Source organism: Malaya genurostris, chromosome 3, assembly GCF_030247185.1.
Source record: "Malaya genurostris strain Urasoe2022 chromosome 3, Malgen_1.1, whole genome shotgun sequence".
NCBI classification, from domain to species: Eukaryota; Metazoa; Arthropoda; class Insecta; order Diptera; family Culicidae; genus Malaya; species Malaya genurostris.
This window is the reverse complement of record NC_080572.1, coordinates 276,489,721-276,513,473: the sequence shown is the minus strand read 5'-3', so window position 1 is coordinate 276,513,473 and position 23,753 is coordinate 276,489,721. Positions and strand designations below refer to the sequence as shown.

Sequence of the window (23,753 nt, the reverse complement as noted above, 5' to 3'; positions counted from 1 at the left end):
GCCTTATTTGGGAGCGTTTTTCAACTGCGGTAAGATTTATCACTCCGAGACAATTTTCGTTAGTTGTTGTTCTGTTGATAGATTGCGTCCATGCGTCGTTCTGTGTTGAGTCTTCTTCCGCTAATTAACATGACTTCTCTCGATGATCCATCGCTGCTTTTTAACCAGCATTGTGCATTCAACTTTACCGTGTCGATATTCCAGAAAACTAAGATTTTTAAGATATTTCATGTATCAAGGATATCAAACTGAGTTCTCCATATTGTAACACAGATATTGGCTGCTATTTCAGGGCCGCATATTGATTTTCTTGAAGAGTTTCACTTTTTGCAGTTCTCGAACAAGGAGACTGGCTTAGGCAGGGCCTTTTTCAGTGCTAAGTTTTCAATCAATATCTGCACATTGAACATGGTTTAGTTGATTGCATATTGTTTTATAAGTTAACGTTGTTAAAAAATCAGTACTGAACTTTTCTGCAGCGAGTTTTCGATGATTTTTTTGTCTAAAAATCACTTGCAAATTTTGCGGTCGTGATTTTCGAAATTTTGATTGTTTCCCAACACTACTAACTATGAATGAGTATTTTTCATTGACTAATATGAGGAAGACATATTTGTGCTTTTTGTTTAAGCAGATTCTTAGAAATTTAGTTTTCTTGTATCCTCCTTATTTTAACTTAGCACTTATAGATTGCTACTAGTTTCAGATACAACAAAAAAGTCTACGTTTGTCTACGAGGGGGGAGGGTTTTTTTCTTAAAGTTGTTCAAGTGCAAGTTAGTTCAATACTTGTGTTCCTTGTAGTGACCAAATAATTCTAGGCCTTACTACAAGTGTCACAGGCATAGGACCGATGTTAGTAGGATGAAAAATGATCAGAATTTATCGCAGAGGTGGGAATAAGCCCATTTTGCGCATGAAAATGTGAATCAAGTTTTCCGATTGTGAATCAAAAAACCGAGCACCGTGAATTAAAAAATTGGGTAATAAAACTAAAATTGCGATTATGTTTCAAAATGTGGGAAATGAAATTGAAGACCTTTTTGAATTCTAAGTAAAACCAAAATTTATCTTATCAAAAATTATTTCAAAATTTAATATAATATCTACCATAAATATGTGATATGAAAAGATAATCACCCCTATTCTGTACGTCGATCGATTCGAAATATTCCGATCGAATGTGCAATTTCCATTCTGCATTCCGTTCGAGTTGGTATGAACTCGAATATCATTCGTTCGAGTTGTTAAATTTTCGAACATTACTCGATCGACTTGCGTACGTATTACTTCTGTTCGGTTTAGAATCGTTCTAATTTGTTTATACAAGTGCGACGGTTTCGTTTACTAATAAATGAATAATATAAATAGAAAAAGAACGTGTAAGTAGTGTTGACAGCTTTGATGGTTGGTGTTCGAAATTTCAAGTGTCCCGAACGAATCATACAAGTCGAACGGAATAAATAATGCAAAATTCGAACTCGAACGAAAGTGTAGAATCGTTCGTATCACAAATCCGTCGGATTGCAGAATCGGGGTGAATACTGACTATTTATATTTACTGTGAATCAAATAATTTGCTTATTTCCACCCCTGATTCATAGCACATCTATAGCCGATCACGAATAAAAAATACAGTCTAAAATGTTTTTCAATGTGATTTATCCAATGAAATGTTTTCAGTGTGGTTTTATCCAATGAAAAACAGATTTGAAAAAAAATGATTGGAATTGCGAAAGTAAACATTTCCTTAAAAAAAATACACCCCAGAGGTTGAAATCAAACCTACCAACTAAAGCCGTTTGAGATTTATTGTATATCTTAACCTCTTGAATATCTTGAATAACTTAGACTTTATGACAACGGTTTATGATAGCGAGATTATCATTACTTGAAAACAGATGCTATGGTATTGGAATGCCCCACATTTAATTAAGATTTATGTTTTTCGTTTCAAATCCTTGTAACTCTTTGTTAATTTGCACCAACTAAATCGAGTCGATGAATAATAGAACAACCTTTTCTCAATTCCCAATAGAATGGAAAAGTGTTTTATTAAAACTATCGTTTTGAACAAATTTTCAACACAGAAGTCTATTGTATTGAATACCAAATGTATTCCGAACCTTTTTTTAAATATTTACGCTGACACAATGTGCCCGACCTCGATTGTTTCTCTAGATTTGAACATGAACGGAATATTTCGCTTGTGAGTCATGGACAGATTGCTGCGGACTCCAAAACTCAAAAACTTTAGTCTCAATGTTGGATGCAGTACCAAATACAAATAATACATTTAGGTCCCATACAAACAGATCATGAATGTTTGGTTCATAGATTGAGCAAGTTAGCCTACTACCTCACTAATAGTACTGTTGTTGTACCGTTTAATTCCACTATGTCACGTCATTACACTCTCACAAAGTCACTATTTTCACAGTCACTATTTTCACAAAAGTGATCAAACGTTATAATACAGATACATATTTCGGAATGTTATTTACATCCTTCTTCAGTGTATCGGTTTCATAAGTTTATTGAAGGAATGCTTTTTTTAACGTTTTACAGAACAACCCTTTGGCCTTTCATCTTTGTTGTTCATACGATTCGTTATTAATAATAGGTGTTTTAGTTACACTTGTTTTACATACTAATGTTTAATCATATTATTTATTTAAATTTTTGGAATTATTTGTATAACAGAGATTGAGTACCTTTATTCAAATTTCGTGCAGTATTGTTTGAATTTTTGTTCTAGTATATCCAGGGAGGCCATCTCATGTACTTCATTAGTCCGTGTCCAAAGGGGTAGATTTAGAATCATCTTTAAGATCTTACTTTGAATGCGCTGAAGCCTAAGTTTGTGTGTTCGCGCACAGCCCCGCCAAACAGGGACTGCGTATTCAATTGCGTGGTAGATGATTTGTTTATAGACAGCCATCTGATTCTTCAGGCACAGTTTAGATGTTCTACAGATCAGCGGATACAGAGACCTAATAAGTATGCTGCATTTTTGAACGATTTAGTCAACATGTGACCTGAATATCAGATGTCTGTCAAAGGTGAGTCCTAGGTAGATAACTTCGTCGGACCATTGGATGACCTCATCACCGAATCGTATTCGGCATTCGTCTGATGGAACAAGTTTTGGAGATCTTGAATGTGGAAACAAGATGACCTGAGTTTTTGCTGCATTGATCACAATTTTCCAGCTCCTGTCTGTTAGAGCGTCCAGACCTGTCTGTAGTTTATTCTTCAGAGCATTAATGACCCGACCTTTGTGAAGAATGATTAGCAAATCATCATCAGCAAATTGTGACAGAACACCACCACCCGGAAGAGGTGGGATGTCTGATGTAAAAATGTTGTATAGGATGGGACCTAGGAAACTTCCTTGGGGTACACCAGCAGGAATAGTAAATCTTTCTGAAAGTGCATTATTCAGAGAAACCTGGAATGCTCTATCTGCAAGATAATTTTTGATAATTTTAATAAAATACATGGGAAAATTACACCGATGAAGTTTAAACACCACACATTATCGAATGCCTTTTCAAAATGCAATATTGCCATGGCAGTCGTTTTGGACACTGATTTGTTTTGCTGGATGACGTTGTTAATCCTTGTGAGATGGTGGATGGTGGATCTTCCTTTCCGGAACCCAAACTGTTCTTCCAGTAATATATCCTGTTCATCTGCGAAAGCGAGAATTCGCCTTTGTATTGACTTTTCAAACAGCTTGGATAGGGCAGAGAGTAAGCTGATGGGCCGATAGCTTTTGGAAAAGGAAGGATCTTTCCCCGGTTTCAAAACTGGGATAATTTTTGCTAACTTCCACTTTGAAGGGAAGTAACCAAGCTCCCAGCACCTGTTAAAAATTTTAGCTAAGAAGACAAATGAGCGAATACTCAAATGTTTCAGCTCAATGTTGAATGTTTTGTCGAAGCCGGGGGCCTTTATATTTCTGGATTTTTTTCACAATAGCCATCAGTTCATTCGCAGTGACTCTACTTTCCTCAGGAACCAAGCTTCCTGATTGGTCAACCTCAGCTACGCTATCAGCAACGGCTAACAATGTTGAGTCCTAAATTGTGAGAACACACTTCGGGTTTTTCTTAAGCACCTTCGTTAAGGACCAGAAGGGCTTTGAATGTGAGAGAATTTCTCGAAGCTTTTGCTGGAAGTTCCTGTTGCGAAGCTCAGATATCCTTTCCTGGAATATCCTAGTTAAGTTGTTATAAGAGGTCTTCTTATCTAGGATGCCAGTTCGTAGATACTGCCTCCGGTAGATATTTCGAAGTCGGATGAGTTTCTTGGTGACACTGTCAATGTGGAGAGAGGAACTCGGCATGTGTTGTACTGGAACCGTTCTATCACGAGCGACTGTCATTGAATGCTGGAAGGAAGATAGGGCTGCATCGATTTCCATCGGGGAGTCTAGTGGCAAATTAATATTAATAAGTTGGTCGGCGATTTATTGAAATTGGACCCAGTCGGTGCGATAATAGTTCCTCCGAGGTCGAATAGGCACTGTTTCTGGTGAAGATCCCAACGTCAATATTACTGGAAAGTGGTCGGAAGAGAGCTCGTTAAAGAGAAGGCAAACCCCCCTTCCCTGTCAGCATACGACCAAGGTCCCACCGTTAACTTTTTGTTCACTAATAAACGTTTTCCAGTGGTGCATTTGATGTGTTTTACATTTGTTACCCATCAATTTCTCATTCTGAAATTAATTGTTCATAACTGTTTCCTTGAAAATCACGGATGTGAGTGGTCAAGGGTTGTAACTTCATGACAGCACAAACCGTTTATTGAAAAGTCAAACCAGAGCGAGTACAGAAACTCTTAATGCAATACTTGGCCAGCCAGCCCCGGTCTCCCCTACTACTAGATTTCTAACCTTTTCCATCAATCAGTCTAGGTGGTTTATGGAATGCTCCCTACACGGAGAACCCTTCGATCATAAAATTGCGATATCGCAGTTTTTGATTTTTGCGATAGTTGATTTAACTAATTTCTTTTTGATTCAACCAAAATGGTTTTTGGTTTGCATTTATTCAAGTAGTTGAAAAATATGTTGTTTTGAATGCTGTCAAATGCCGGAGACAGTTGAAAGCAAAACAATAACCGCAATGCAAAATCAACAACTTTTTTAGTTGAAATCTTCAAAATGTCAATGAAAACAACATCGATGGTTAAAGCGTTTGGTGAAATTGTGTTCACTCGATTTGAGAATTTTATGATAACAAGTGTTTACCAAACAGCGGTGTTGTGATAAAGTTAACCTTGTTTAAGATGAAAAAGATTTGGTGAAAAATTAGAAATGTTTATGAATGATCATCTCGTAATCTTTCAGGTATGCGCAAAAATTTTATGCTTCAAATTCAATCATTATTTACTTCCAGCAGACTGTTTTACTTCCAGCTGTTTGATACCGAAGATGATGTTCATGCATTAGCAATAAAACGCTTTTTAACATGAATTTAAATCATAAAAGTAACAGGAGCGAAGTGTTTCAAACACACAGAACGCGCTGCGATTGAATGGCGCGTTTGAATTGCCGTCGCAAAATTCCAATTCCCAGCGGTTGATGCACCCAAGCTCATATAAATTGACTAAAATTATCAGTGCATAACTTTAGTTCAACCGTTTGAAGGCATCATTTTAGGCAAATTTAATAATTACGCTAATTTACTCGCCCCTCCGGGCACATTTGCTGATTAAAACGTTTTTCTACATCAATCATTTTCGATCGAATCAGAAGTATTTTTTTAGAATTTAGATCTTTACTGATCTCAAAACAAACAAACAAATAAAACCGATTAATTTTTCAACCAACAGAATTTTGTTTCAATAACAACACCAGTTATTTCAACTAAAATATTTGTTGAAATTGAAAGGTATGTGTCCTCACTAATTGACAGCATTTTTTTTTTCAAACAGTTGAATTAGTTGTTTCAACCATCGTTTCTGCTAATAGAAAAACAAAAATTACAGTTTAGTTAAAACAACAATCGATTAGTTGTACCAAATTTTAACCAATCGAATTCAGAAAATCAACTAATATTCTGGTTGAAATGGGATCGCGGGTGGTTCCGTGTAGTTTCATTATCTAGAATGTACTTGAACTCACTTGCTTTCGTTCTTTCAATCCGCCAAAAACTGAGCCGTTAGCTGAGGTTATGTCATGTTCGTCCTCGGCCTAATAATCACCCCTATTCTGTTCGTCGATCGATTCGAAATATTCCGATCGAATGTGCAATTTCCATTATGCATTCCGTTCGAGTTGGGTGTGAACTCGAATATCATTCGTTCGAGTTGTTAAATTTTCGAACATTACTCGATCGATTTGCTTACGTATTACTTCTGTTCGGTTTAGAATCGTTCTAATTTGTTTATACAAGTGTGACGGTTTCGTTTACTAAGAAATTAATAATATAAATAATATAGAACGTGTAAATAGAGTGTGACAGCTTTGATGGTTAGTGTTCGAAATTTCAAGTGTTCCCGAACGAGAGTCTATTGAATCATACAAGTCGAACGGAATAAAGAATGTAAAATTCGAGCTCGAACGAAAGTGTAGATTCGTTCGTATCACAAATCCGTCGGATTGCAGAATCGGGTTGATTTTTTGTTACCAACTAAAAAGAATCAGCTCCCTGGATGGTGTTTAATTTATGCTAATGGACAGCTACGATTGAAAATATGCGATGTTGACCACAGCTTACTGATCTATTACAATCTTAATTGCCACAAGTGTGCCATGCAAACAACAGACACGTGGACAACACGTGCGCCATCTAAATGGCCTCTTAATATCACTAATCTAAAAAACTGGATATTTTTTATTTTATAGAAATACTAATGGCTGCTTTCGAAAGTCTACTGTATAAGATATAACATATATTCAAATATTGTTCTCCTTGAACCACTTACTAGTCTTTATGTGTAAGATACTTTTAGGATTATCTGCTCCGAATCGTGAAATTCAGAATCTATTCATTTACCGACGGTCATATCTAATAATCAACGTAGTTATTTGTCCTATCTATCTAATTCGATATAATTTGTTCTTTATTCATGAGCTCCCGAGCGGTTCGGCAAATATGCATAAATGGTCATAAATCTACCATAAGTAGTCCATACTGCTACTTCACTATAGAGTTGACGTTTTTCGATGATAATAACGAACTGGTTGTGTGAAAGATAAATGCAAATACATATGATGCGTTGGCTGTGAGGCAGCTAATCAACTAGTGTTGCTTCACCAAATTCGTAACGTTCCGTAGATTGCGATGACCCGATGGGTCATTGTAACCTGAGCTGCGACATGTTGAGGTAACACTTTCGGCATGCTTTTGATACACTATTTTTTATATTGTCAGTTGATATGTTAGGTGTCAAAATAAGTAGGTGGGAGAAAAATCTACAAAATATTAATCATCCTGACAGCATACTGTGTTCCGTGTTCATTTTCGATCGTATTGTCATCATATTATCGAAACATGAAAAAGAAGGCTAGAGATACTTTAGGAAGATTAATTTAAAAACATTTGTTTGTTCTTACTAAAAAGCTCTTCGGAAAGGTTTCGATTCAAAGATTTCTATAGTAACCGACATCATGAAGACATCATAACTATTGCGCCTGAATTAAGGTGCTCTCCAGTCAAAAAACCTTCGAAAATAGAATTTCGACAAAATGACAATCAAAATGTGACACATAATTATTTAGTTGTACCAGTAATAGTATTCAATGGGGGAGCATTTCCAGTTTAAGTTGATTTTGACCAAGGTTACGATGCTCTTGTGCATTGTCGTGTGAATACCTACTAATTTACTTCTTGTTTCGTGTGAATCCATTACACAGTGATTTCGGTTTTCAATCGTTTCAATTGTAAACAGTATTACTCGCTGTTGGTGGTTTTTCCTGGCCATCCCGGCCCTTGAAGCTTCCCTATCCGGCATCGGAGCACTGCTACCGGTTTCACGTATCTTCAGCGTAGGAGCGGATTTTTTAACCGCGTCATCAATTCAGAGTTTTTTTTCTTCTATCGAAAATTGTTTTCACAGTACGAACCAGATTGAGGTTCAGTCTGGTAGGTCCACTTGTCCTTGGACTAGTGAAAAATGTTGCTTGTCACGCCTCTTTTCGAAAGAGCATCTTACAGCGAAGCCCATGTTGTCTCAAAACCGCCACCGCGCATACATTTTCCTCCGAATATTAACCCATAGCCTGACCCTGAACTAGTGACGAGTGAATAAAAAGCAACTTCTGCAGCCTCTGGTGAATCCTCTGCTTTGAATCATTATGCAAATCTATTCTGAATATTAAGTTCACAGACAGAGAGATGCAACTCCTTGGCTTGCTATCATTCGATGTGATAAATGAGTATCACTAGGTGCTGTTGAAAAGATCCGCAGTGTTCGGTGCGTATATCGAAGAAAGATAGACTTCAACGGTCGGAATAATCGACACACAACTGATTTGCCTATTCATCAAGTGTGAAATTTTCAGAAGTGTACGAAGGAGTAGAGCCGGAGAGATTGCAGGAATTTCCTCGTATGTTCATATACCTTCACTGCCTAGATCGTGTAAAACCCAAAGTTCAAGCTGACGTATCAAATTCCATTCCGAGGCTAGTGTCGACGGTAACGATGTCTTCTGCTTCTCACCCGAGTGTTGGAGTGGAGGGTGGAGGATCTTCGCGTGCAACACCCAGCTGATCGTTCGTTCCCCAGCTGTTCGGCTTGATTGGTCAAAAACGTTTAAAACCACAGGTGACATCTGAAAACGGTATCAGTCGTTTCTAGTCATCGAGGTTTTCGAAACAGTTCTTGTCGTTCGGCCAACAAGCAGATCTACACGAAAATGTACAATCAATTGGTGAGTTTTGGACGCTGTATGTATATTGTAGAAAAGTGTCGGAGTTTGAAAGATATGTTGAAGTGAACAGAAGTTAAATTGGCAGTGATCCTTTGGCAAACGGAGTTCTGAGTGTGTATGGAATCAAGATGAATTTTAGAGTTGTGATAAATAGTGGAATTTTCGGAACAATAATAGATAAGGATAAACAAAAAGTGCATATAATCATTTGAGATAACACAAACAATGACTTTTAATTCCAATTTTTAACATGATTTGGCTACTGTAAATTACATAAATTGTGGCTCAAGTTATAGAACGATTTTGCCGGATTTGATAAGGTTGCCGTATTGAGGTCCTGTCTCCTGGAGTTTTCCTTTGCACGGTTTCGGCGACTCTACGACTTAAATACGAGACAGGCAAAAAGAATAATTTAGAAATTCTGAGACTTGTTATCTCTTGGAAGAAGTGTTATTCTGAATAAGTTTCAAAATTTTTATTTTTTTATTATCAAATGGCATGGTAGTGAAAATACAATGCATAAAATTCTGTTCAGTCAAATCGGGAATGGTTTCAAAATGATTAGAATGTGTGCTTTTGAAGATTACTTTTTTGTAGATGTTTCACCGCAACATGTGTATTCGGAAAGGAATTCGTTACCGTTGCAATGATTAAGAAGTCATGATACCTGATTTTATCTTCCTGTGATTTTATCTTTTTCATACAGAAAATTTAAAAAATTCTGAAAACTTTTCTATATACATTCAATTTTTATCGTTGAATAAAGGTTAAAATAAAACGCTTTCTCAGAATATATAGACACTTCGAGCAAATTCAGTAGCTGGAAGTTTTATATGGGAGACGGAACAAACGTATCTTCAGCCAGACAATATAAGTTTATTCTTTCGAACAGTTTTACTGTTATACGCTGTCGTTCTATTTTTTTATATATTGGAAGCACGAATAAAAAGCTGCTGTGGCTGTCAGTTTCTTTCGTTATAATTTCCAGATTGAAATTTTAAATCTGACATAAATGATGCATCCTAAACTAGAACACTCCTGGACATGCCCTAAGAGCAAATTCAGCAGGTGGAATCCATAATAGAACTGAAATTACAACAAACATATCCCCATCCAGCCATTTTAGATTTATTTATTAGAACAATTCGACGTCAACATTTCAAAAGGGCCTAAAAACAATTGACAGATTTTCTTTGTTTACATTCTTTTTCGACTATATCTGCGTTATTATACAAACGTTCGTTACATATTTGGTACTGTTGGAAACATGGGGATATTGTGTTTCATTCTACACGAATACTTTGTAGGTACACGTGAAAATTAAGGAAAAACAAAAGAGAAAGTAAACAAAGAGAAACTCTCATTGGTTTATGTGCCCTTATGAAATCTTGACATCGAATTCTACTTTAAAATCGACCGTCCCACGACAAAAGGGCCTAACTGATAATGAAAGTTTCTCTTTGTTTATTTTTCTTTTACGATTTACCGAACTGATTTTATGTTTGACGCTTTACTCTTCGCAAAACTTTCAAGGTAAAATTACAAGCTTTCTATTTATATTGGAAACTTTAGAGAATTTGCAATAATAGCTTCGTAATAATCAAAAGAGATAGTAAACAAAGAGAAGCGCTCATTTGCAGTTAGCCCTTTTTGTCGTGGGACTATCGAAATTTAAAACTGACACACTGTTACTTTCTTTTTAGGGCATGTGTTCCAGTTCTAGATGCATAATTTATGTGAGTTTTAAAATTGAAATTTGGAAATTATAACAAGAAAAACTGGCGGCGTTTTAATCGTGTTCCAAAAATACGAAAAATAGAACAGCAGCGTATACCAGTTTTAAATTTGACAATTGAGCTGTTCGAAAAAATAAAACTAAAACGGCTTGTTGAGGGCATGTTCAGTAGTGTTCTAGTTCTAGATGCATAATTTATGTCAGTTATAAAATTTAAATCTGAATTTTATAACAAGAAAAGCTGGCAGCCCCAGCAGTGTTTTACTCGTGTTTCAAATATACAAAAATTAGAACGGCATCGTAGACCAGTTTTAAATTTGACAGTAGAACTGGTCGAATAAATAAAACTAAAACGGCTTGCTGGGGATTCGTTTTTTCCAGTTTCTGCTCTATTATAGATCTTCCATATAAGGAGTGTATCGAAAATAAGCTATCGATATTTTATTCAAACTAAAAATTGATCCTTTATTGTACGAAGTTAAACTTGAGCATAAAGAAAACCGGATGAAATTTAAGTTATTCCTTCACGAGTTTTCGAACTTTAGATCGAACGCTCTTCAACAAGTTCCGGACAAGAGTTGCATCGCATTTTTTGGACGTTTGAGGCCAAATTTTGTTGAACTTCTGCATGTTCCCAGTCTTCTTGAAGACCCTCTTCACGATTGTCCAGTAACGTTCGATGGGTCGAAGCTGAGGCCAATTTGGTGGATTGATATTTTTCTCAACGAAATGTATACCCTTTTCCGCAAGCCAATTGAGAGTGGTTTTGGCATAGTGAGTCGACGCCAAATCCAACCAAAACAGTGGAGGTGTACTATGCTTCTTATATAAAGGCAACAATCTCTTCTGGAAACACTCAGATCGATAGATTTTTGCCTTTCTAGTTCCGGTAGTGTGAAAAATGGTTGACTTCAAACCACAAGAACATATTGCTTGCCATGCCAGTACCTTTCGACCGAATTTCTCCAGTAGGTCCGCATCGCTCACATCCTCCCCAACAACGACAGTAAAGTATTGTGGACCTGGAAGGGTTTTTGAGTCCTCTTTTACATAAGTCTCATCGTCCATCAAATCGCATGCATCCGGACCCTCAAAAGACGCGACTACAATTTCCGGCCCCTTGTTGCTGTTTGCTTCTTCTGTTTTACACTTTGTTCCGATATTTTCTGCTTCTTGTAGGTCTTTAGGTGGTTTCGCTTCTTGATACGCTGGACCATTCCGACACTCGTTCCTGCTGTTTTGGCAAAATCACGTATGGACATTGATTTGTTCTTCATGATTAGAGATACTACTTTCTGGTCCAGTTTCGGGTTGGAAGAACCGGGTTTCCTGCCTCTTCCTGGTAGCTCATCCTAAGAATAATGTTCCCCAAACTTATTAATTATGTTTTTAACACTGGCATGATAAATTCCAAACCGCTTCGCCAATTTTCGCATAGTAATACCCTTCTCACTCAGCCATGTGTCCAGAACTTTAATTTCCACTTCCTTTTCAATACGCGACATTTTGAAAACGCAGAATTTCAACCGCACAAACAAGTAAAGAATCGAAAGCTGACAGCCAAACGCACAGTATGCTGCGATCTGAGCATAACCATCACAAATACATGCGTACAACACAAATGTATGTGGATAGCTTATTTTCGATACACTCCTTAGAACTTCTAGCTGCTGAATTTGCTCTGAAGATACGTTTGTTCCAGTTTCAGTTCTATTATAGATCTCCCATATCAAACTTCCAGCTGCTGAACTTTCTCTAAGATTTGATTCGAATGTTCGGTAATTCTTTCGGCGAAAACGATCGGTGAGCAATTCATTTTGCCGAAATTATGTGAAATTTCACATAAGATTTTTTACAGAATTCTCTAAGTTGAAATTAATTGTATACGGCAAATCTGAACAATCACCGAGTACGGTACAAAATGTCGAAGAAATAGTAAAATCCTCTTTTAATTGTTGAACCTCGGTAAATTCAGAAAATTAAGGAAAATGTATTGCCAAAAAACTTTTTTGTTGTCAATAAGGATCGATCAAATTTGGCCCCTCTCGAAAACAGAAACAATAGAAAATTTGATACGAAGCGAACAATGTTAAATCCGGGCAAAATTAACGAAAATAATAGAAAGACACTAAATTGTACTAAACAACCGGAAAGAGAAAGTGCCCGAGTTTACCATAGTTGGGTAAGATTCTGAAGATGAGAAAGTTATCCTGCCGTTGGATCCCGCACATACTTAATTAGAACTTAAAAGACGAACGCAAGCGCATCGAATACATGTTTGGCTTAATCCATTATTATAAGCCAGAGAATAGAATGACTACCTGAAGTCTGCATGGAGTATTTCCAAGCGGCATGAGTGCCTCGAAGGAGGCCTAATGGGTCGGAAATTGGATTGGATTGTTCACCTTATTTGGCCTCCTCGAACTATTATCTGATCCCAAACCTCAAGTCTGAGGTTTAGGATCAGATCTCTGAGAAATCGACGTGAGTTTCGTTTTGGACTTTTAGATCGCTACTTCCGGAATCAGATACCAAAACCTATATAGCCAAAGTAAGTTTGTATGGTCATAAACTAGTATGACCTACAAATTTAGAAGATGTTTTCCGTTCTCCACAAACAGAAGCAAGGGAGCTATCTTGGACCACTTTTTAAAATCTATCACAAGTCTTGTGGATTTTTGTGCTCTAAAAATGGACATTTAAAAGGTTTGACATGTGCGACTGAAATGGCATGAAAGTAAACTTTAGGAAATGTAATACAATAACCTTCTCTCGTCCACAGTCACAAATTTTATTTAAGTACTTAATAATGTTAGTTTCAGTGGAAAAGATTAAAGTGTCTGTTAAAAACACAGGTAAAAGGCGCACCGAAAATTTCGTACATAAGCAATCTTCAGTAGCACTATTTTTTATGTGAGGGCCCCTCCCGAAACGAAATCCTGACAGTTTTCTTTCTAATTCCGCACTTAAATGTGTGTGTTTGACTTGCACTCTGTTCGGTTCGATAATGCCGTAGAAGGGGGTTGCTATTGAGAATGTAGCTATGCACATCAGTAACTGAACCGTCTGTGGATTTGAATTGTGCACCGTTCGGTTCGCACGAGAGACATTTTCATCAGAACACAGCTGTTTCTTCGGATTCAAGAAAAATGGCCTCGATCATGGAGTGCTGCATGAACGTGATCACCACCGTCATCATCGTCAATATCATCAAATTTAACCGTCTTTATCAGGGCATCCAAAATATTCAAAGAATTATTTTCGAGAAAAATTTCTTATAGACCTAAATGAATTTCTATGGAATACAAAAAAAAACTGATCATTTAGGGGTTTTGTTGGTTTGTGCAAAAAATTTTGTTTCTATTTCTTCGCGTTTCGCCTTCGGCTCGTCAGTGCTAAAGCAGTTCAAACTGAACTGCCATCTCGTGCCTAGCAGTTCAATTTAAACCGCTAAGCAGACGCAATGTTTGCACTATTTATGCAACTCTCAAATAGCATTGCACAAGTGCTATATTATTTCTGACGTCTCAGCCGTAAACGAGTGACGGCTTATTACTGGCCGTCGCAGAATGTGAACATTTAGGGGTTTTGTTGGTTTGAGCAAAAAGCACATATTTTGTTTCTATTTCTTCCAGTTTGAACTGCTTTAAGCACTGACGAGCCGAAGGTGAAACGCGAAGAAACAAAAAAACTGCTGTCTAAATATTCGAAACAAATGTTAGGACTGATTTTAAAAATAGTTGATTAGTCCTACGTCAAGAGTTCAACTATCTCCGTTTTAATAGTTTTTGATATGAAATACGAATTTTCAGAGGTTCATCCACACACTTTTTCACGAAGTTTTAGACTGAGTATTTCCCAAATACCTTAGCAAAAAAGTACAAAAGCATGCCGGGGAAAAATACGCAAAAATCTGTTTTGAAAACATTATAGTGTTTTGAACCTTGCTCCGTACTCAATATTTTAACGCTGAAAATAATTGAATTTTAACTGATCCTTAGTAGAAACGTATTCGAAAATATAGCATATTTCGAAATGGAATTATCTTCGGTTCCGTTTATAAACCTAAATTCATTTAAATGGTCACCCAGCTTCATTGAATATCATTAAGATCCAAGGTACCATTCCAAATTTAAGGGTTGATGAGTGAAATCGATCGTGTAAAAAAATCCATTTTAGTTATGACACAAAAGGCAAAAAAAATTAAAACGTTCACATCAATTTGTATGAATTGGTAGATTTCTATGATTTTGAAAATCATTCCAAATGAAACTCACTTTGGTTTTTTACAAATTGGCTGGACGGATTTTCACGAAGTTAGATTCAAATGAAGGGTCAATTAGGCTCATCGATGGTTTTTGGTTTTTATCCAGATTTGATCTTCGATTCTGGTACTTTTTGTGCTTAGTTATTGTATTGCTACAACCAACTAAACAACGAGAAAATAAGTAATAACAAACAACTATTTATTCCAATCGCTTCATTTTTTGTTATGATGTTGTTACCTGTTATTGTAAAATTTTATGCAAACCATCAAAAAAAAAACTTCGACAATTGTGGGTTACGGCTTTTTGTGATAAAGAAGGCTTTTGTTCCCTTCAGATGCTTCCAAAACGAAACTTTTCAAATAACCACCCCAATCTAGTATTCGTTGACTTCAGTACAAATATTTTTCTCTAGCTTATCGTACTACTGGTGACAGCAACCGTTGTCTCAGCAATCCCTGTTCCCGAAGGCGATGCCGATGCTACCGTTCTGGGTCAGGAGCTAATTATCAACGGAGATGGCAGCTACGCGTTCAGCTACGAAACCAGCAACGGAATCAAGGGCAGCCAGCAAAGCAGTGACGGTATCAACGCAGAGGGTGGATATTCCTATACCGGTCCGGATGGAGTGGAATACCAGTTGAGCTATGTGGCTGATGAGCACGGTTTCCAGCCGAAGGGTGCGCATCTCCCGGTGGAACCACCGGCACCAGATTACGTAATCAAAATGCTGGAAGATCTACGAGCTACCAATGACCCAGAGTTCAACCTGGAAGCGCTGGATGCGACCATAGCGAGGCTGAAGGCTACGCAGGTTTAAGCTAATGTGTTTATACGATAAGCGTTGAGTAGGTTCCTGGTTTATGGAATTTTGTACATATTTCACACAGACTAAGTTGGTTAGTGCAATTAAACATACAAAACATTGAAGTTTTTTTTTTCGAATATTCGCTGTAGAAGAATTCCTAAGGGGACATTCATACAAAGACGTACGCTTTCTGAGGGTCGTAAAATTGATTTTCAATCATTTCAAAGTGATTTACCTCTAGATTGAAATCAATCTAGCTTGAATATATGAGAACTATTGCTAATCCCTCACGGTACTTCGTATAAAATGAGCCGTTGACTAGCAAAGACATATGTCAGTTGACGAAACAGATAGAAATTTGCAGGTAAGTTTTGGTAACGCATTCCATGTGCTTCTGTTCCGCATCAACGCATTTTCTATCCACCTAATTTTTCATTCGATTAAAGTGGTTTCAAACTTCAGGTTATTCGCCTCTTGGGTCAACAAATCTTCCTGACCCTGTGTGCGGGCTTGGGAATCGAATCTAGGCGAAGAAGAGTACGGTCTTACCCATCACATAATTTTTTCAGAGATAGTTGAACCGATTCCAACAATTTTAGCCTTGTTTGAAATATATTATTGGGTCATTGATCAAAATTGGAGAGAACACATGGCAAACTTCCGGAACGCTTCAGAGAGCTGTTTGGTACAGTTTCAGTCGCATTAAACAGGATTTTATGCGCTGATATGTGACAGTAGACGAAACATGGGTCCACCTTTTACTCCGGAGTCGAATCGGCAATCAACTGAGTAGCGGAAAGCCGTCCGAAGTATCCGAAAACGCAACTGGCAGCTGGAAAAGTCATGGCGTCAATATTTTAGGATGATCGAGGTATAATTTGGATCAGAATCATTTCGCCGAGAGTCATTTCGCCAAAAAACCATTTCGCCGAAAGGGTAATTTTGCCGAATTCGTCATTAGTCTTAATATCGTAATTGGAATTGATAAAAAAGACAAATAAAAAATGATTGTGTTTACTCCCGTTTTGTTGACCTATAATCGTACTTCTGATATGATCCAGAGACTTGAATAATTTTTGTAGGTTTATTCATGATCATGTGTTTATTGCTCTGGGTAGCCGGCTACCAAGAATGTTTTTAAGTATTATCGTTTTATGTGTTACTTTGTGCTGGCAATATAATGCACGAAACAGTCAATCTCCGAAATTGACAAAACTCCGGACAGCCGGCTGTCGAGTATGCAGTCACTCGTTTATGCATCTACCTTTCGCGTTTTTTTTAGTCATGCAAAAAAAAACATTCCGATTGATAAAAAAAAAGGTATCATCTCACTGCTAGGTGGATTAAGCACGTTTTTATAAATAAAACTACGTGATACAAAATAAACGAGCGAATAGGATTTAGACAAAAAAGTTGATTCATTGCATTGAAATATTCTAAACAGATATTATAAAATCATTTTAAATCACCAAACAAAGGTCAACAGATTTCACACGCGTCTTGATTCCTTATTATTTCCGATTCTTTATTATTTTTATTATTTGAATTGTTTATTGAAATTATTAATTGGTTATATTAGTTGATCTGGGCAGCCGGCTACCGAGAAAAATATTAATTTACTATTTCTTTACGTTTCGTCTTAGACTCGTCAGTGCAGAGCAGTTCAAATTGAACTGCTTAATGCAAACTTAAACAGTTCAACTTGAACCGCTAAGCAGACGTAAAGTTAATGCTACTTGCAAAACACTTATTAATTGGCACCGAAGTGCCATGTCTTTTGCTGTGCACTGACGAGTCTAAGACGAAACGTAAAGAAAAGTAAAAACGGTTATGTGCCCTAAGCACAAACTTAGGTTTACCCCTAAATGACCATACCTGAATCGGCCAGTATTAGCCGAAAATAACGTTTTCGTTCGGCACGTCAGCAAAGACATGGCACTTCAATAATTCAATACGGAATAAATCACAATCCGTTATTCAACATTTTTCTAATAACATTCACGATCTTATAGAATCTGAATGTAAAAATAAAAGACAACGGACGGATTTCCCTTCCGCTGATCCTATGCCGTCTAACAATATTTACGAGATTCTTCCTGAATCCGATTGTAGCGATATAGAAGAAAATTCTTCAAAAATTCCCAAAATGGACGCTTGTCGTTCTGGGAAGAAACATCAATCTATGCCACCAGTGACGGTGATGATTTCCGACTTCAAAGCATTCCGTACTGAGCTTTCTACTTTTCTCCCGGAAGTAAAAGTCTCATTTCAAATCGGACGAAGAGGAGAATGTCGAGTCTTGGTGGATGGATTGGAAGATTACGAACGTCTTATTCGATATTTGTCCGAAAAACTTCATAAATTTTATTCATATGATATAAAATCAGACAGACCCTTCAAGGCTGTCTTGAAAGGATTATCAAATGATCAAAGTATTGATGAAATTAAAAATGAACTAAAAGAATTGCTTGGTTTTGCCCCTTCCCAAGTAATACTTATGAAAAAAAGAGCGAATGGTACTTCTAAACCACGCTCTGGAATTTCCCATGAACTTTACCTAATACACTTCAATCGAAGTGATGTAAACAATTTGAAAACTTTAGAAAAAGTACGTTTCATTTCCCACATTAAAATTCATTGGGAACATTATAAACGGCATAATCGTATTGCTAACTTAACGCAATGTCGTCGTTGCCAAGGCTTCGGTCATGGAACCAAAAATTGTCATATGGATATACGGTGTTTGAATTGTGGTAAATCGCATTCGAAAGACGTTTGTCCAATGAATGAAACCACTGATAAATTTTCATGTTCAAATTGCAATGGAAATCATAAATCCAATTATTTGAAATGTCCTGTCAGGGAAAAAATTTTAAACGCTCGTTCGCTTAGACAACAAGTCAAATCAACGACCTTAAATTTACAGAATATACCTGAAAATTCTTCTAAGGCACCTGCCAATTCGTCTTCTAACGAAAACAATTTATTGACAGGTAGATCGACCTCGTCATCATCTTCTTCTAATGTCAGTTATGCTGGTATATTAGGTAGAAATCTATCTCCTATTTCTTCTAATGTAAATAATCAAAACACAGGACCGCCTGGCAGTTCTTCTTCTAACGAAAACAATTTATTAATAGGTAGACCGGCCAAATCATCTTCTTCTAATGCCAGTCTACCTACAAATATTCCTTCAATGCCATTCGCTTCTTTAAATGAAGTCGATTTAGGCGATATAACTGAAAATAAAATGATCTACCTACAAGATCAACTTTTTCAAATGATCATCCAAATGAATTCGACTTCATCACTTTTTGAAGCATTTCAAATCGGATGGAAATTTGCAAATAATATTATAATGAATTTAAAATTTAACAGTGATGTTAAATAATTATTTGAATATTTTAAATTGGAATGCTCGATCTTTGAAATCGAGTGAAGATGAATTTTATAATTTTCTCAAAGTTCACAAAATTCATATTGCCATTGTGACAGAAACTTTTCTTAAACCAAATGTAAAATTGAAAAGTAATCCACATTATGTGGTTCATCGATTTGACAGGTTTACTGGAATTGGTGGTGGAGTTGCCATTTTTGTCCAACGGCAAATTAAACATCGAATTTTACCTTCTTTCAATACTAAAGTTATTGAAAGCTTGGGAATCGAAGTTGAAACCATTCATGGAATTTATTTCATCGCTGGAGCATATTTGCCATTCCAATGCACCGGCGAACAATTAAATTTCTTTAAAGGCGATTTGCAAAAACTTACAAGATATCGATCGAAATTTTTCGTAATAGGGGACTTAAATGCTAAGCATGTCCAGTGGAATTGTAGGCAAAATAACAGTAATGGTAAAATACTTCATAATCAACTCTCAGCTGGTTACTTCACAGTTCTTCATCCCAGTAATCCTACTTGTTTCTCTTCCGTGAAAAACCCGTCTACAATTGATCTGGTTCTAACAGATCAAAGTCACATTTGTAGTGAACCGATTACTCATGCTGATTTTGACTCAGATCATCTTCCTGTAACATTCAGACTTTCCAACGAAGCTATAATTAATCCAATTAGTTCTATTTTCAACTATCATAGAGCTAATTGGTTGGATTACAGATCTCACATTGAAAATCATGTGGATCATGAAACTATTTTAGAAAATTCTGCGGACATCGACACAGCAATTGATAATTTGAATCATTATATTATCGAAGCTAGAAATCTTTCAGTTCCCAAAGCTCAAACTAAATTAAATTCTCCTATCATCGATGACAATCTTCAACTGCTCATTCGGTTGAAGAATGTTCGTCGACGACAATATCAACGTTCTCGTGATCCTGCTATGAAAAACATAGTTAAGGATTTACAAAAAGAAATTAAACATAGATTTACTCTTTTGCGAAATGAAAATTTCGCTAAAGAAGTTGAACAAATTAAACCATATTCTAAACCTTTCTGGAAACTTTCTAAGGTTCTTAAGAAACCTCAGAAACCAATTCCTGCTCTCAAGGAAGGAAATCAAATACTTCTTACAAATGGTGAAAAAGCTCAAAAACTAGCTCAGCAGTTCGAGAGTGTCCACAATTTTAATTTAAACGTTGTGAGTCCTATTGAAAATGAAGTCTCACTGAAATATGATCATATTTCAACCCAAGTGTTATCACACGATGACATTATTGAGACGAATTTTGATGAAATTAAATCAATTATTAGGAAACTCAAAAACATGAAGGCTCCTGGTAATGATGGAATTTTTAATATTCTTATTAAAAATCTTCCCGATGTTGCCTTGAGACTCCTGGTTAAAATTTTCAACAAGTGTTTTTCATTAGCTTACTTCCCAAAAAGATGGAAAAACGCTAAAGTAATTCCTATCCTAAAACCTGATAAAAACCCAGCAGAAACATCAAGTTATCGCCCAATTAGCTTACTTTCTTCTATCAGTAAACTTTTTGAAAAAAATATCTTGTTAAGAATGATGACTCATATAAATGAGAATTCAATTTTTTTACCAGAGCAGTTTGGATTTCGTCATGAACATTCAACTACTCATCAACTTGTCAGAGTAACGAACATGAAAAGATCAAATAAATCTTCTGGGTTATCCACTGGAGTTGCTCTTCTAGACATTCAAAATTATTTAACTGATCGTACTCTTCAGGTTAGCTATCAGAATTGTAAATCTGAATTGCTACCCTTACGAGCCGGTGTTCCGCAGGGATCGAGTGTAGCTCCAATCTTGTATAATATTTTCACTTCTGATCTTCCAAATCTACCCGTTGGTTGTCAGAAATCGCTATTCTGTGACGACACAAGTCTGTTAGCCACAGGTAGAAATCTAAGAGTGATCTGCAGTCGCCTACAAAGAAGTTTAAATATTTTCAGTGATTATCTGTCAAAATGGAAAATTAAACCAAATGCAGCAAAAACGCAATTAATTATCTTTCCTCACAAGCCAAGAGCTTCTTTTCTTAAACCAAACAATAATCACATTCTCAAATTGAATGGCTTGGAATTGACATGGTCTGATCAAGCTAAATACTTAGGTTTAACGTATGACAAAAAACTCACTTTCAAGGATCACATTGAAGGAATCCAGGCAAAGTGTAATAAATATATTAAATGTTTATATCCTCTTATAAACAGAAATTCTAAGCTCTGTCTAAAAAACAAATTGTTAATTTATAAACAAATTTTCAGACCAGCCATGCTTTATGCGGTACCAATTTGGTCAAGCTGTTGTTCCACCAGGAAGAAAACGCTTCAAAGGATTCAGAATAAAATTCTGAAAATGATTCTGAAGCGTCCTCCCTGGTTTAGTACAAATGAGTTACACAGACTCACAAATATAGAACCATTAGATGTAATGTCACATAATATTATAAGCAAATTCCGACAAAAATCGATGCAATCTTCAATTGAATCGATTCGCTCTCTGTATTAGTTAGTAAGTTAGTATATAAGTTCCTTTTCCCCATTACACAATACAAGTAGGTTTAGAATTTTCCCTACACAAAAATCTCAGAATTGCGGAAGCAAATGATGTCTTCATGGTAATAACCAAATCATATATATATATAACAGGGCTGAAAAGTCACCACTTGTGGCTGAACACCCAATTTAAATCTTAATAATTTAATTTTAACTCATATTCCAATAAATAGTTATTTAAAAAAAAATAAAAAAAAAATAAAAAAAACGTTTTCGTTCGGCACGTCAGCAAAGACATGGCACTTCGGTGCCAATTAATAAGTGTTTTGCAAGTAGCATTAACTTTACGTCTGCTTAGCGGTTCAAGTTGAACTGTTTAAGTTTGCATTAAGCAGTTCAATTTGAACTGCTCTGCACTGACGAGTCTAAGACGAAACGTAAAGAAAAGTAAAAACGGTTATGTGCCCTAAGCACAAACTTAGGTTTACCCCTAAATGATTAATTTACTGTTTGCAATATTAATATCAAGTGTTTTTTACTATGTATTCAATATACCGATATATGTTATCTCTGTTATTAACTTTGTAATATAAACGGATTTGCGCAATGGCTGATTTTTATCATTCATTTTATAATCCTGAAAGACAATCAATAACATGGAAGAAGAAATCATTCCTAATAAAACTTTTCTCCGAAGCTAGACGGAAATTGATAGGTTGAATAAAGAGATGATTTAGTAAAATAGAGTAATCAGAAGTAAAACATTGAAAATATCTTATAACTGAAAGAAAAAAGAATCTCCTGCAATTATCGCCTTTTACGACATGGAAGCAGGAACCCAGTGGATCTATTCTTGGTTCATTTTTTTCCGCCGGATTCCACACGGCATCTAGGCTGGTACAGTCCGGAGAGAGCTAATAGGTACTATCAATATCCTAGTGGACCCCAGCCCCTAGTTCGAAAAAGATTGGAAAAAAGTGTCAAAACTTGTCGCCAAGAAGTCTGTACGGAATTTAATGAGGAACGTTCGCAAGAAGGTGCGCCAGCTAGTCTACAATGGCTAAGTAGCAAATATTGAGAATAATATTCTGTTGTTGTAGTCTAATATATCAGTCTTTATTACATTGAGTTATTGATGCTTCCGGAAAGTGAAATCGAAGAAAGTGGCGCCATATGAAGGAAAAATCATCTTTCAACAATGCACCGTGTCACAAGTAAACGAAAGCAATAGTCAAATTGTTTGAACTGGGCTCCGATCTGCTTCCTCACACACCATATTCTCCAGATTCAACCCCAGCGGCTACTGTCTCTTCTAAGCCAATCCTGGCATTATATTCCTTTTTTGGAATTTAACCATTCTGTTTCTTCGCAGCCGATTCTTAACGTACAGAATCGTTGCATGACTAGTACTACGATCCCATAGTAGATCATCGAACATACAACTGGCTTGTAAGACCAGTGTCCTATGCATTGAACCGCATTTGGTTAACATCCCGTCTCCGGAATAAGGCCAAACGCTTTCTAGATTTCCTGGATGCTCTATCTCAAGCCGCTGGTTTCCAGTTCCTCTGTACTCCTGCTGTACGCGCATCTTCCGCGATTGCACACACCAAGCCAGTGGAAAATCAGTACGTCGTTATTCAGAATAAGGGTGATCTTTTCAACAGGGACAATTTTATTGTTCCATGGCGGAATTTTTCACTTGGCTTAGTTTCTTGGTGGGTAAGTAACGACAGAATTAAACTGTTAATTGCACCTTCGGATACCAATCCCCGGCATGGCGTATTTACTGGATGGTTGTTTCGTTTTTCGACCCGTTTATTCGGTGTTAACACGCAAAAGGACATGCTGTTAGCAGTCCGGATTTAAAGTTAAGCAAAGCCTTGGTATTACATTCCTGTAGTGGAATTTGACCTTCTGTTTCAACAGACTTCGCAGCCAATTCAGAGTGTACAGAACCATTGCATGGCTGGTGCTACGATTCTACTGACACTACGAATCCTTCCTTCTGGATTTAATTTTAACACCACGAAAGCAGAAGAACGCGGAAATGTGACCCTTTTGATTTCACTTTTTTTTCGAGATCTCAATAATTAACGGAAATTGTTTTTCACGAAAACTAGTTTTGAT

General features: G+C 36.5%; 1 protein-coding gene across 1 annotated transcript; it reads left to right on the top strand.

Moving 5' to 3' along the window:
- The first annotated feature begins 8,696 nt into the window (after window positions 1–8,696).
- LOC131436056 (cuticle protein CP14.6-like) lies at window positions 8,697–15,819 on the top strand. Its single transcript, XM_058604504.1, has 2 exons — window positions 8,697–8,883; window positions 15,299–15,819. The coding sequence occupies exons 1-2, from the start codon at window positions 8,869–8,871 to the stop codon at window positions 15,701–15,703; spliced, it is 420 nt and encodes a 139-aa protein (XP_058460487.1). The 5' UTR covers window positions 8,697–8,868; the 3' UTR covers window positions 15,704–15,819.
- Window positions 15,820–23,753: the final 7,934 nt, after the last annotated feature.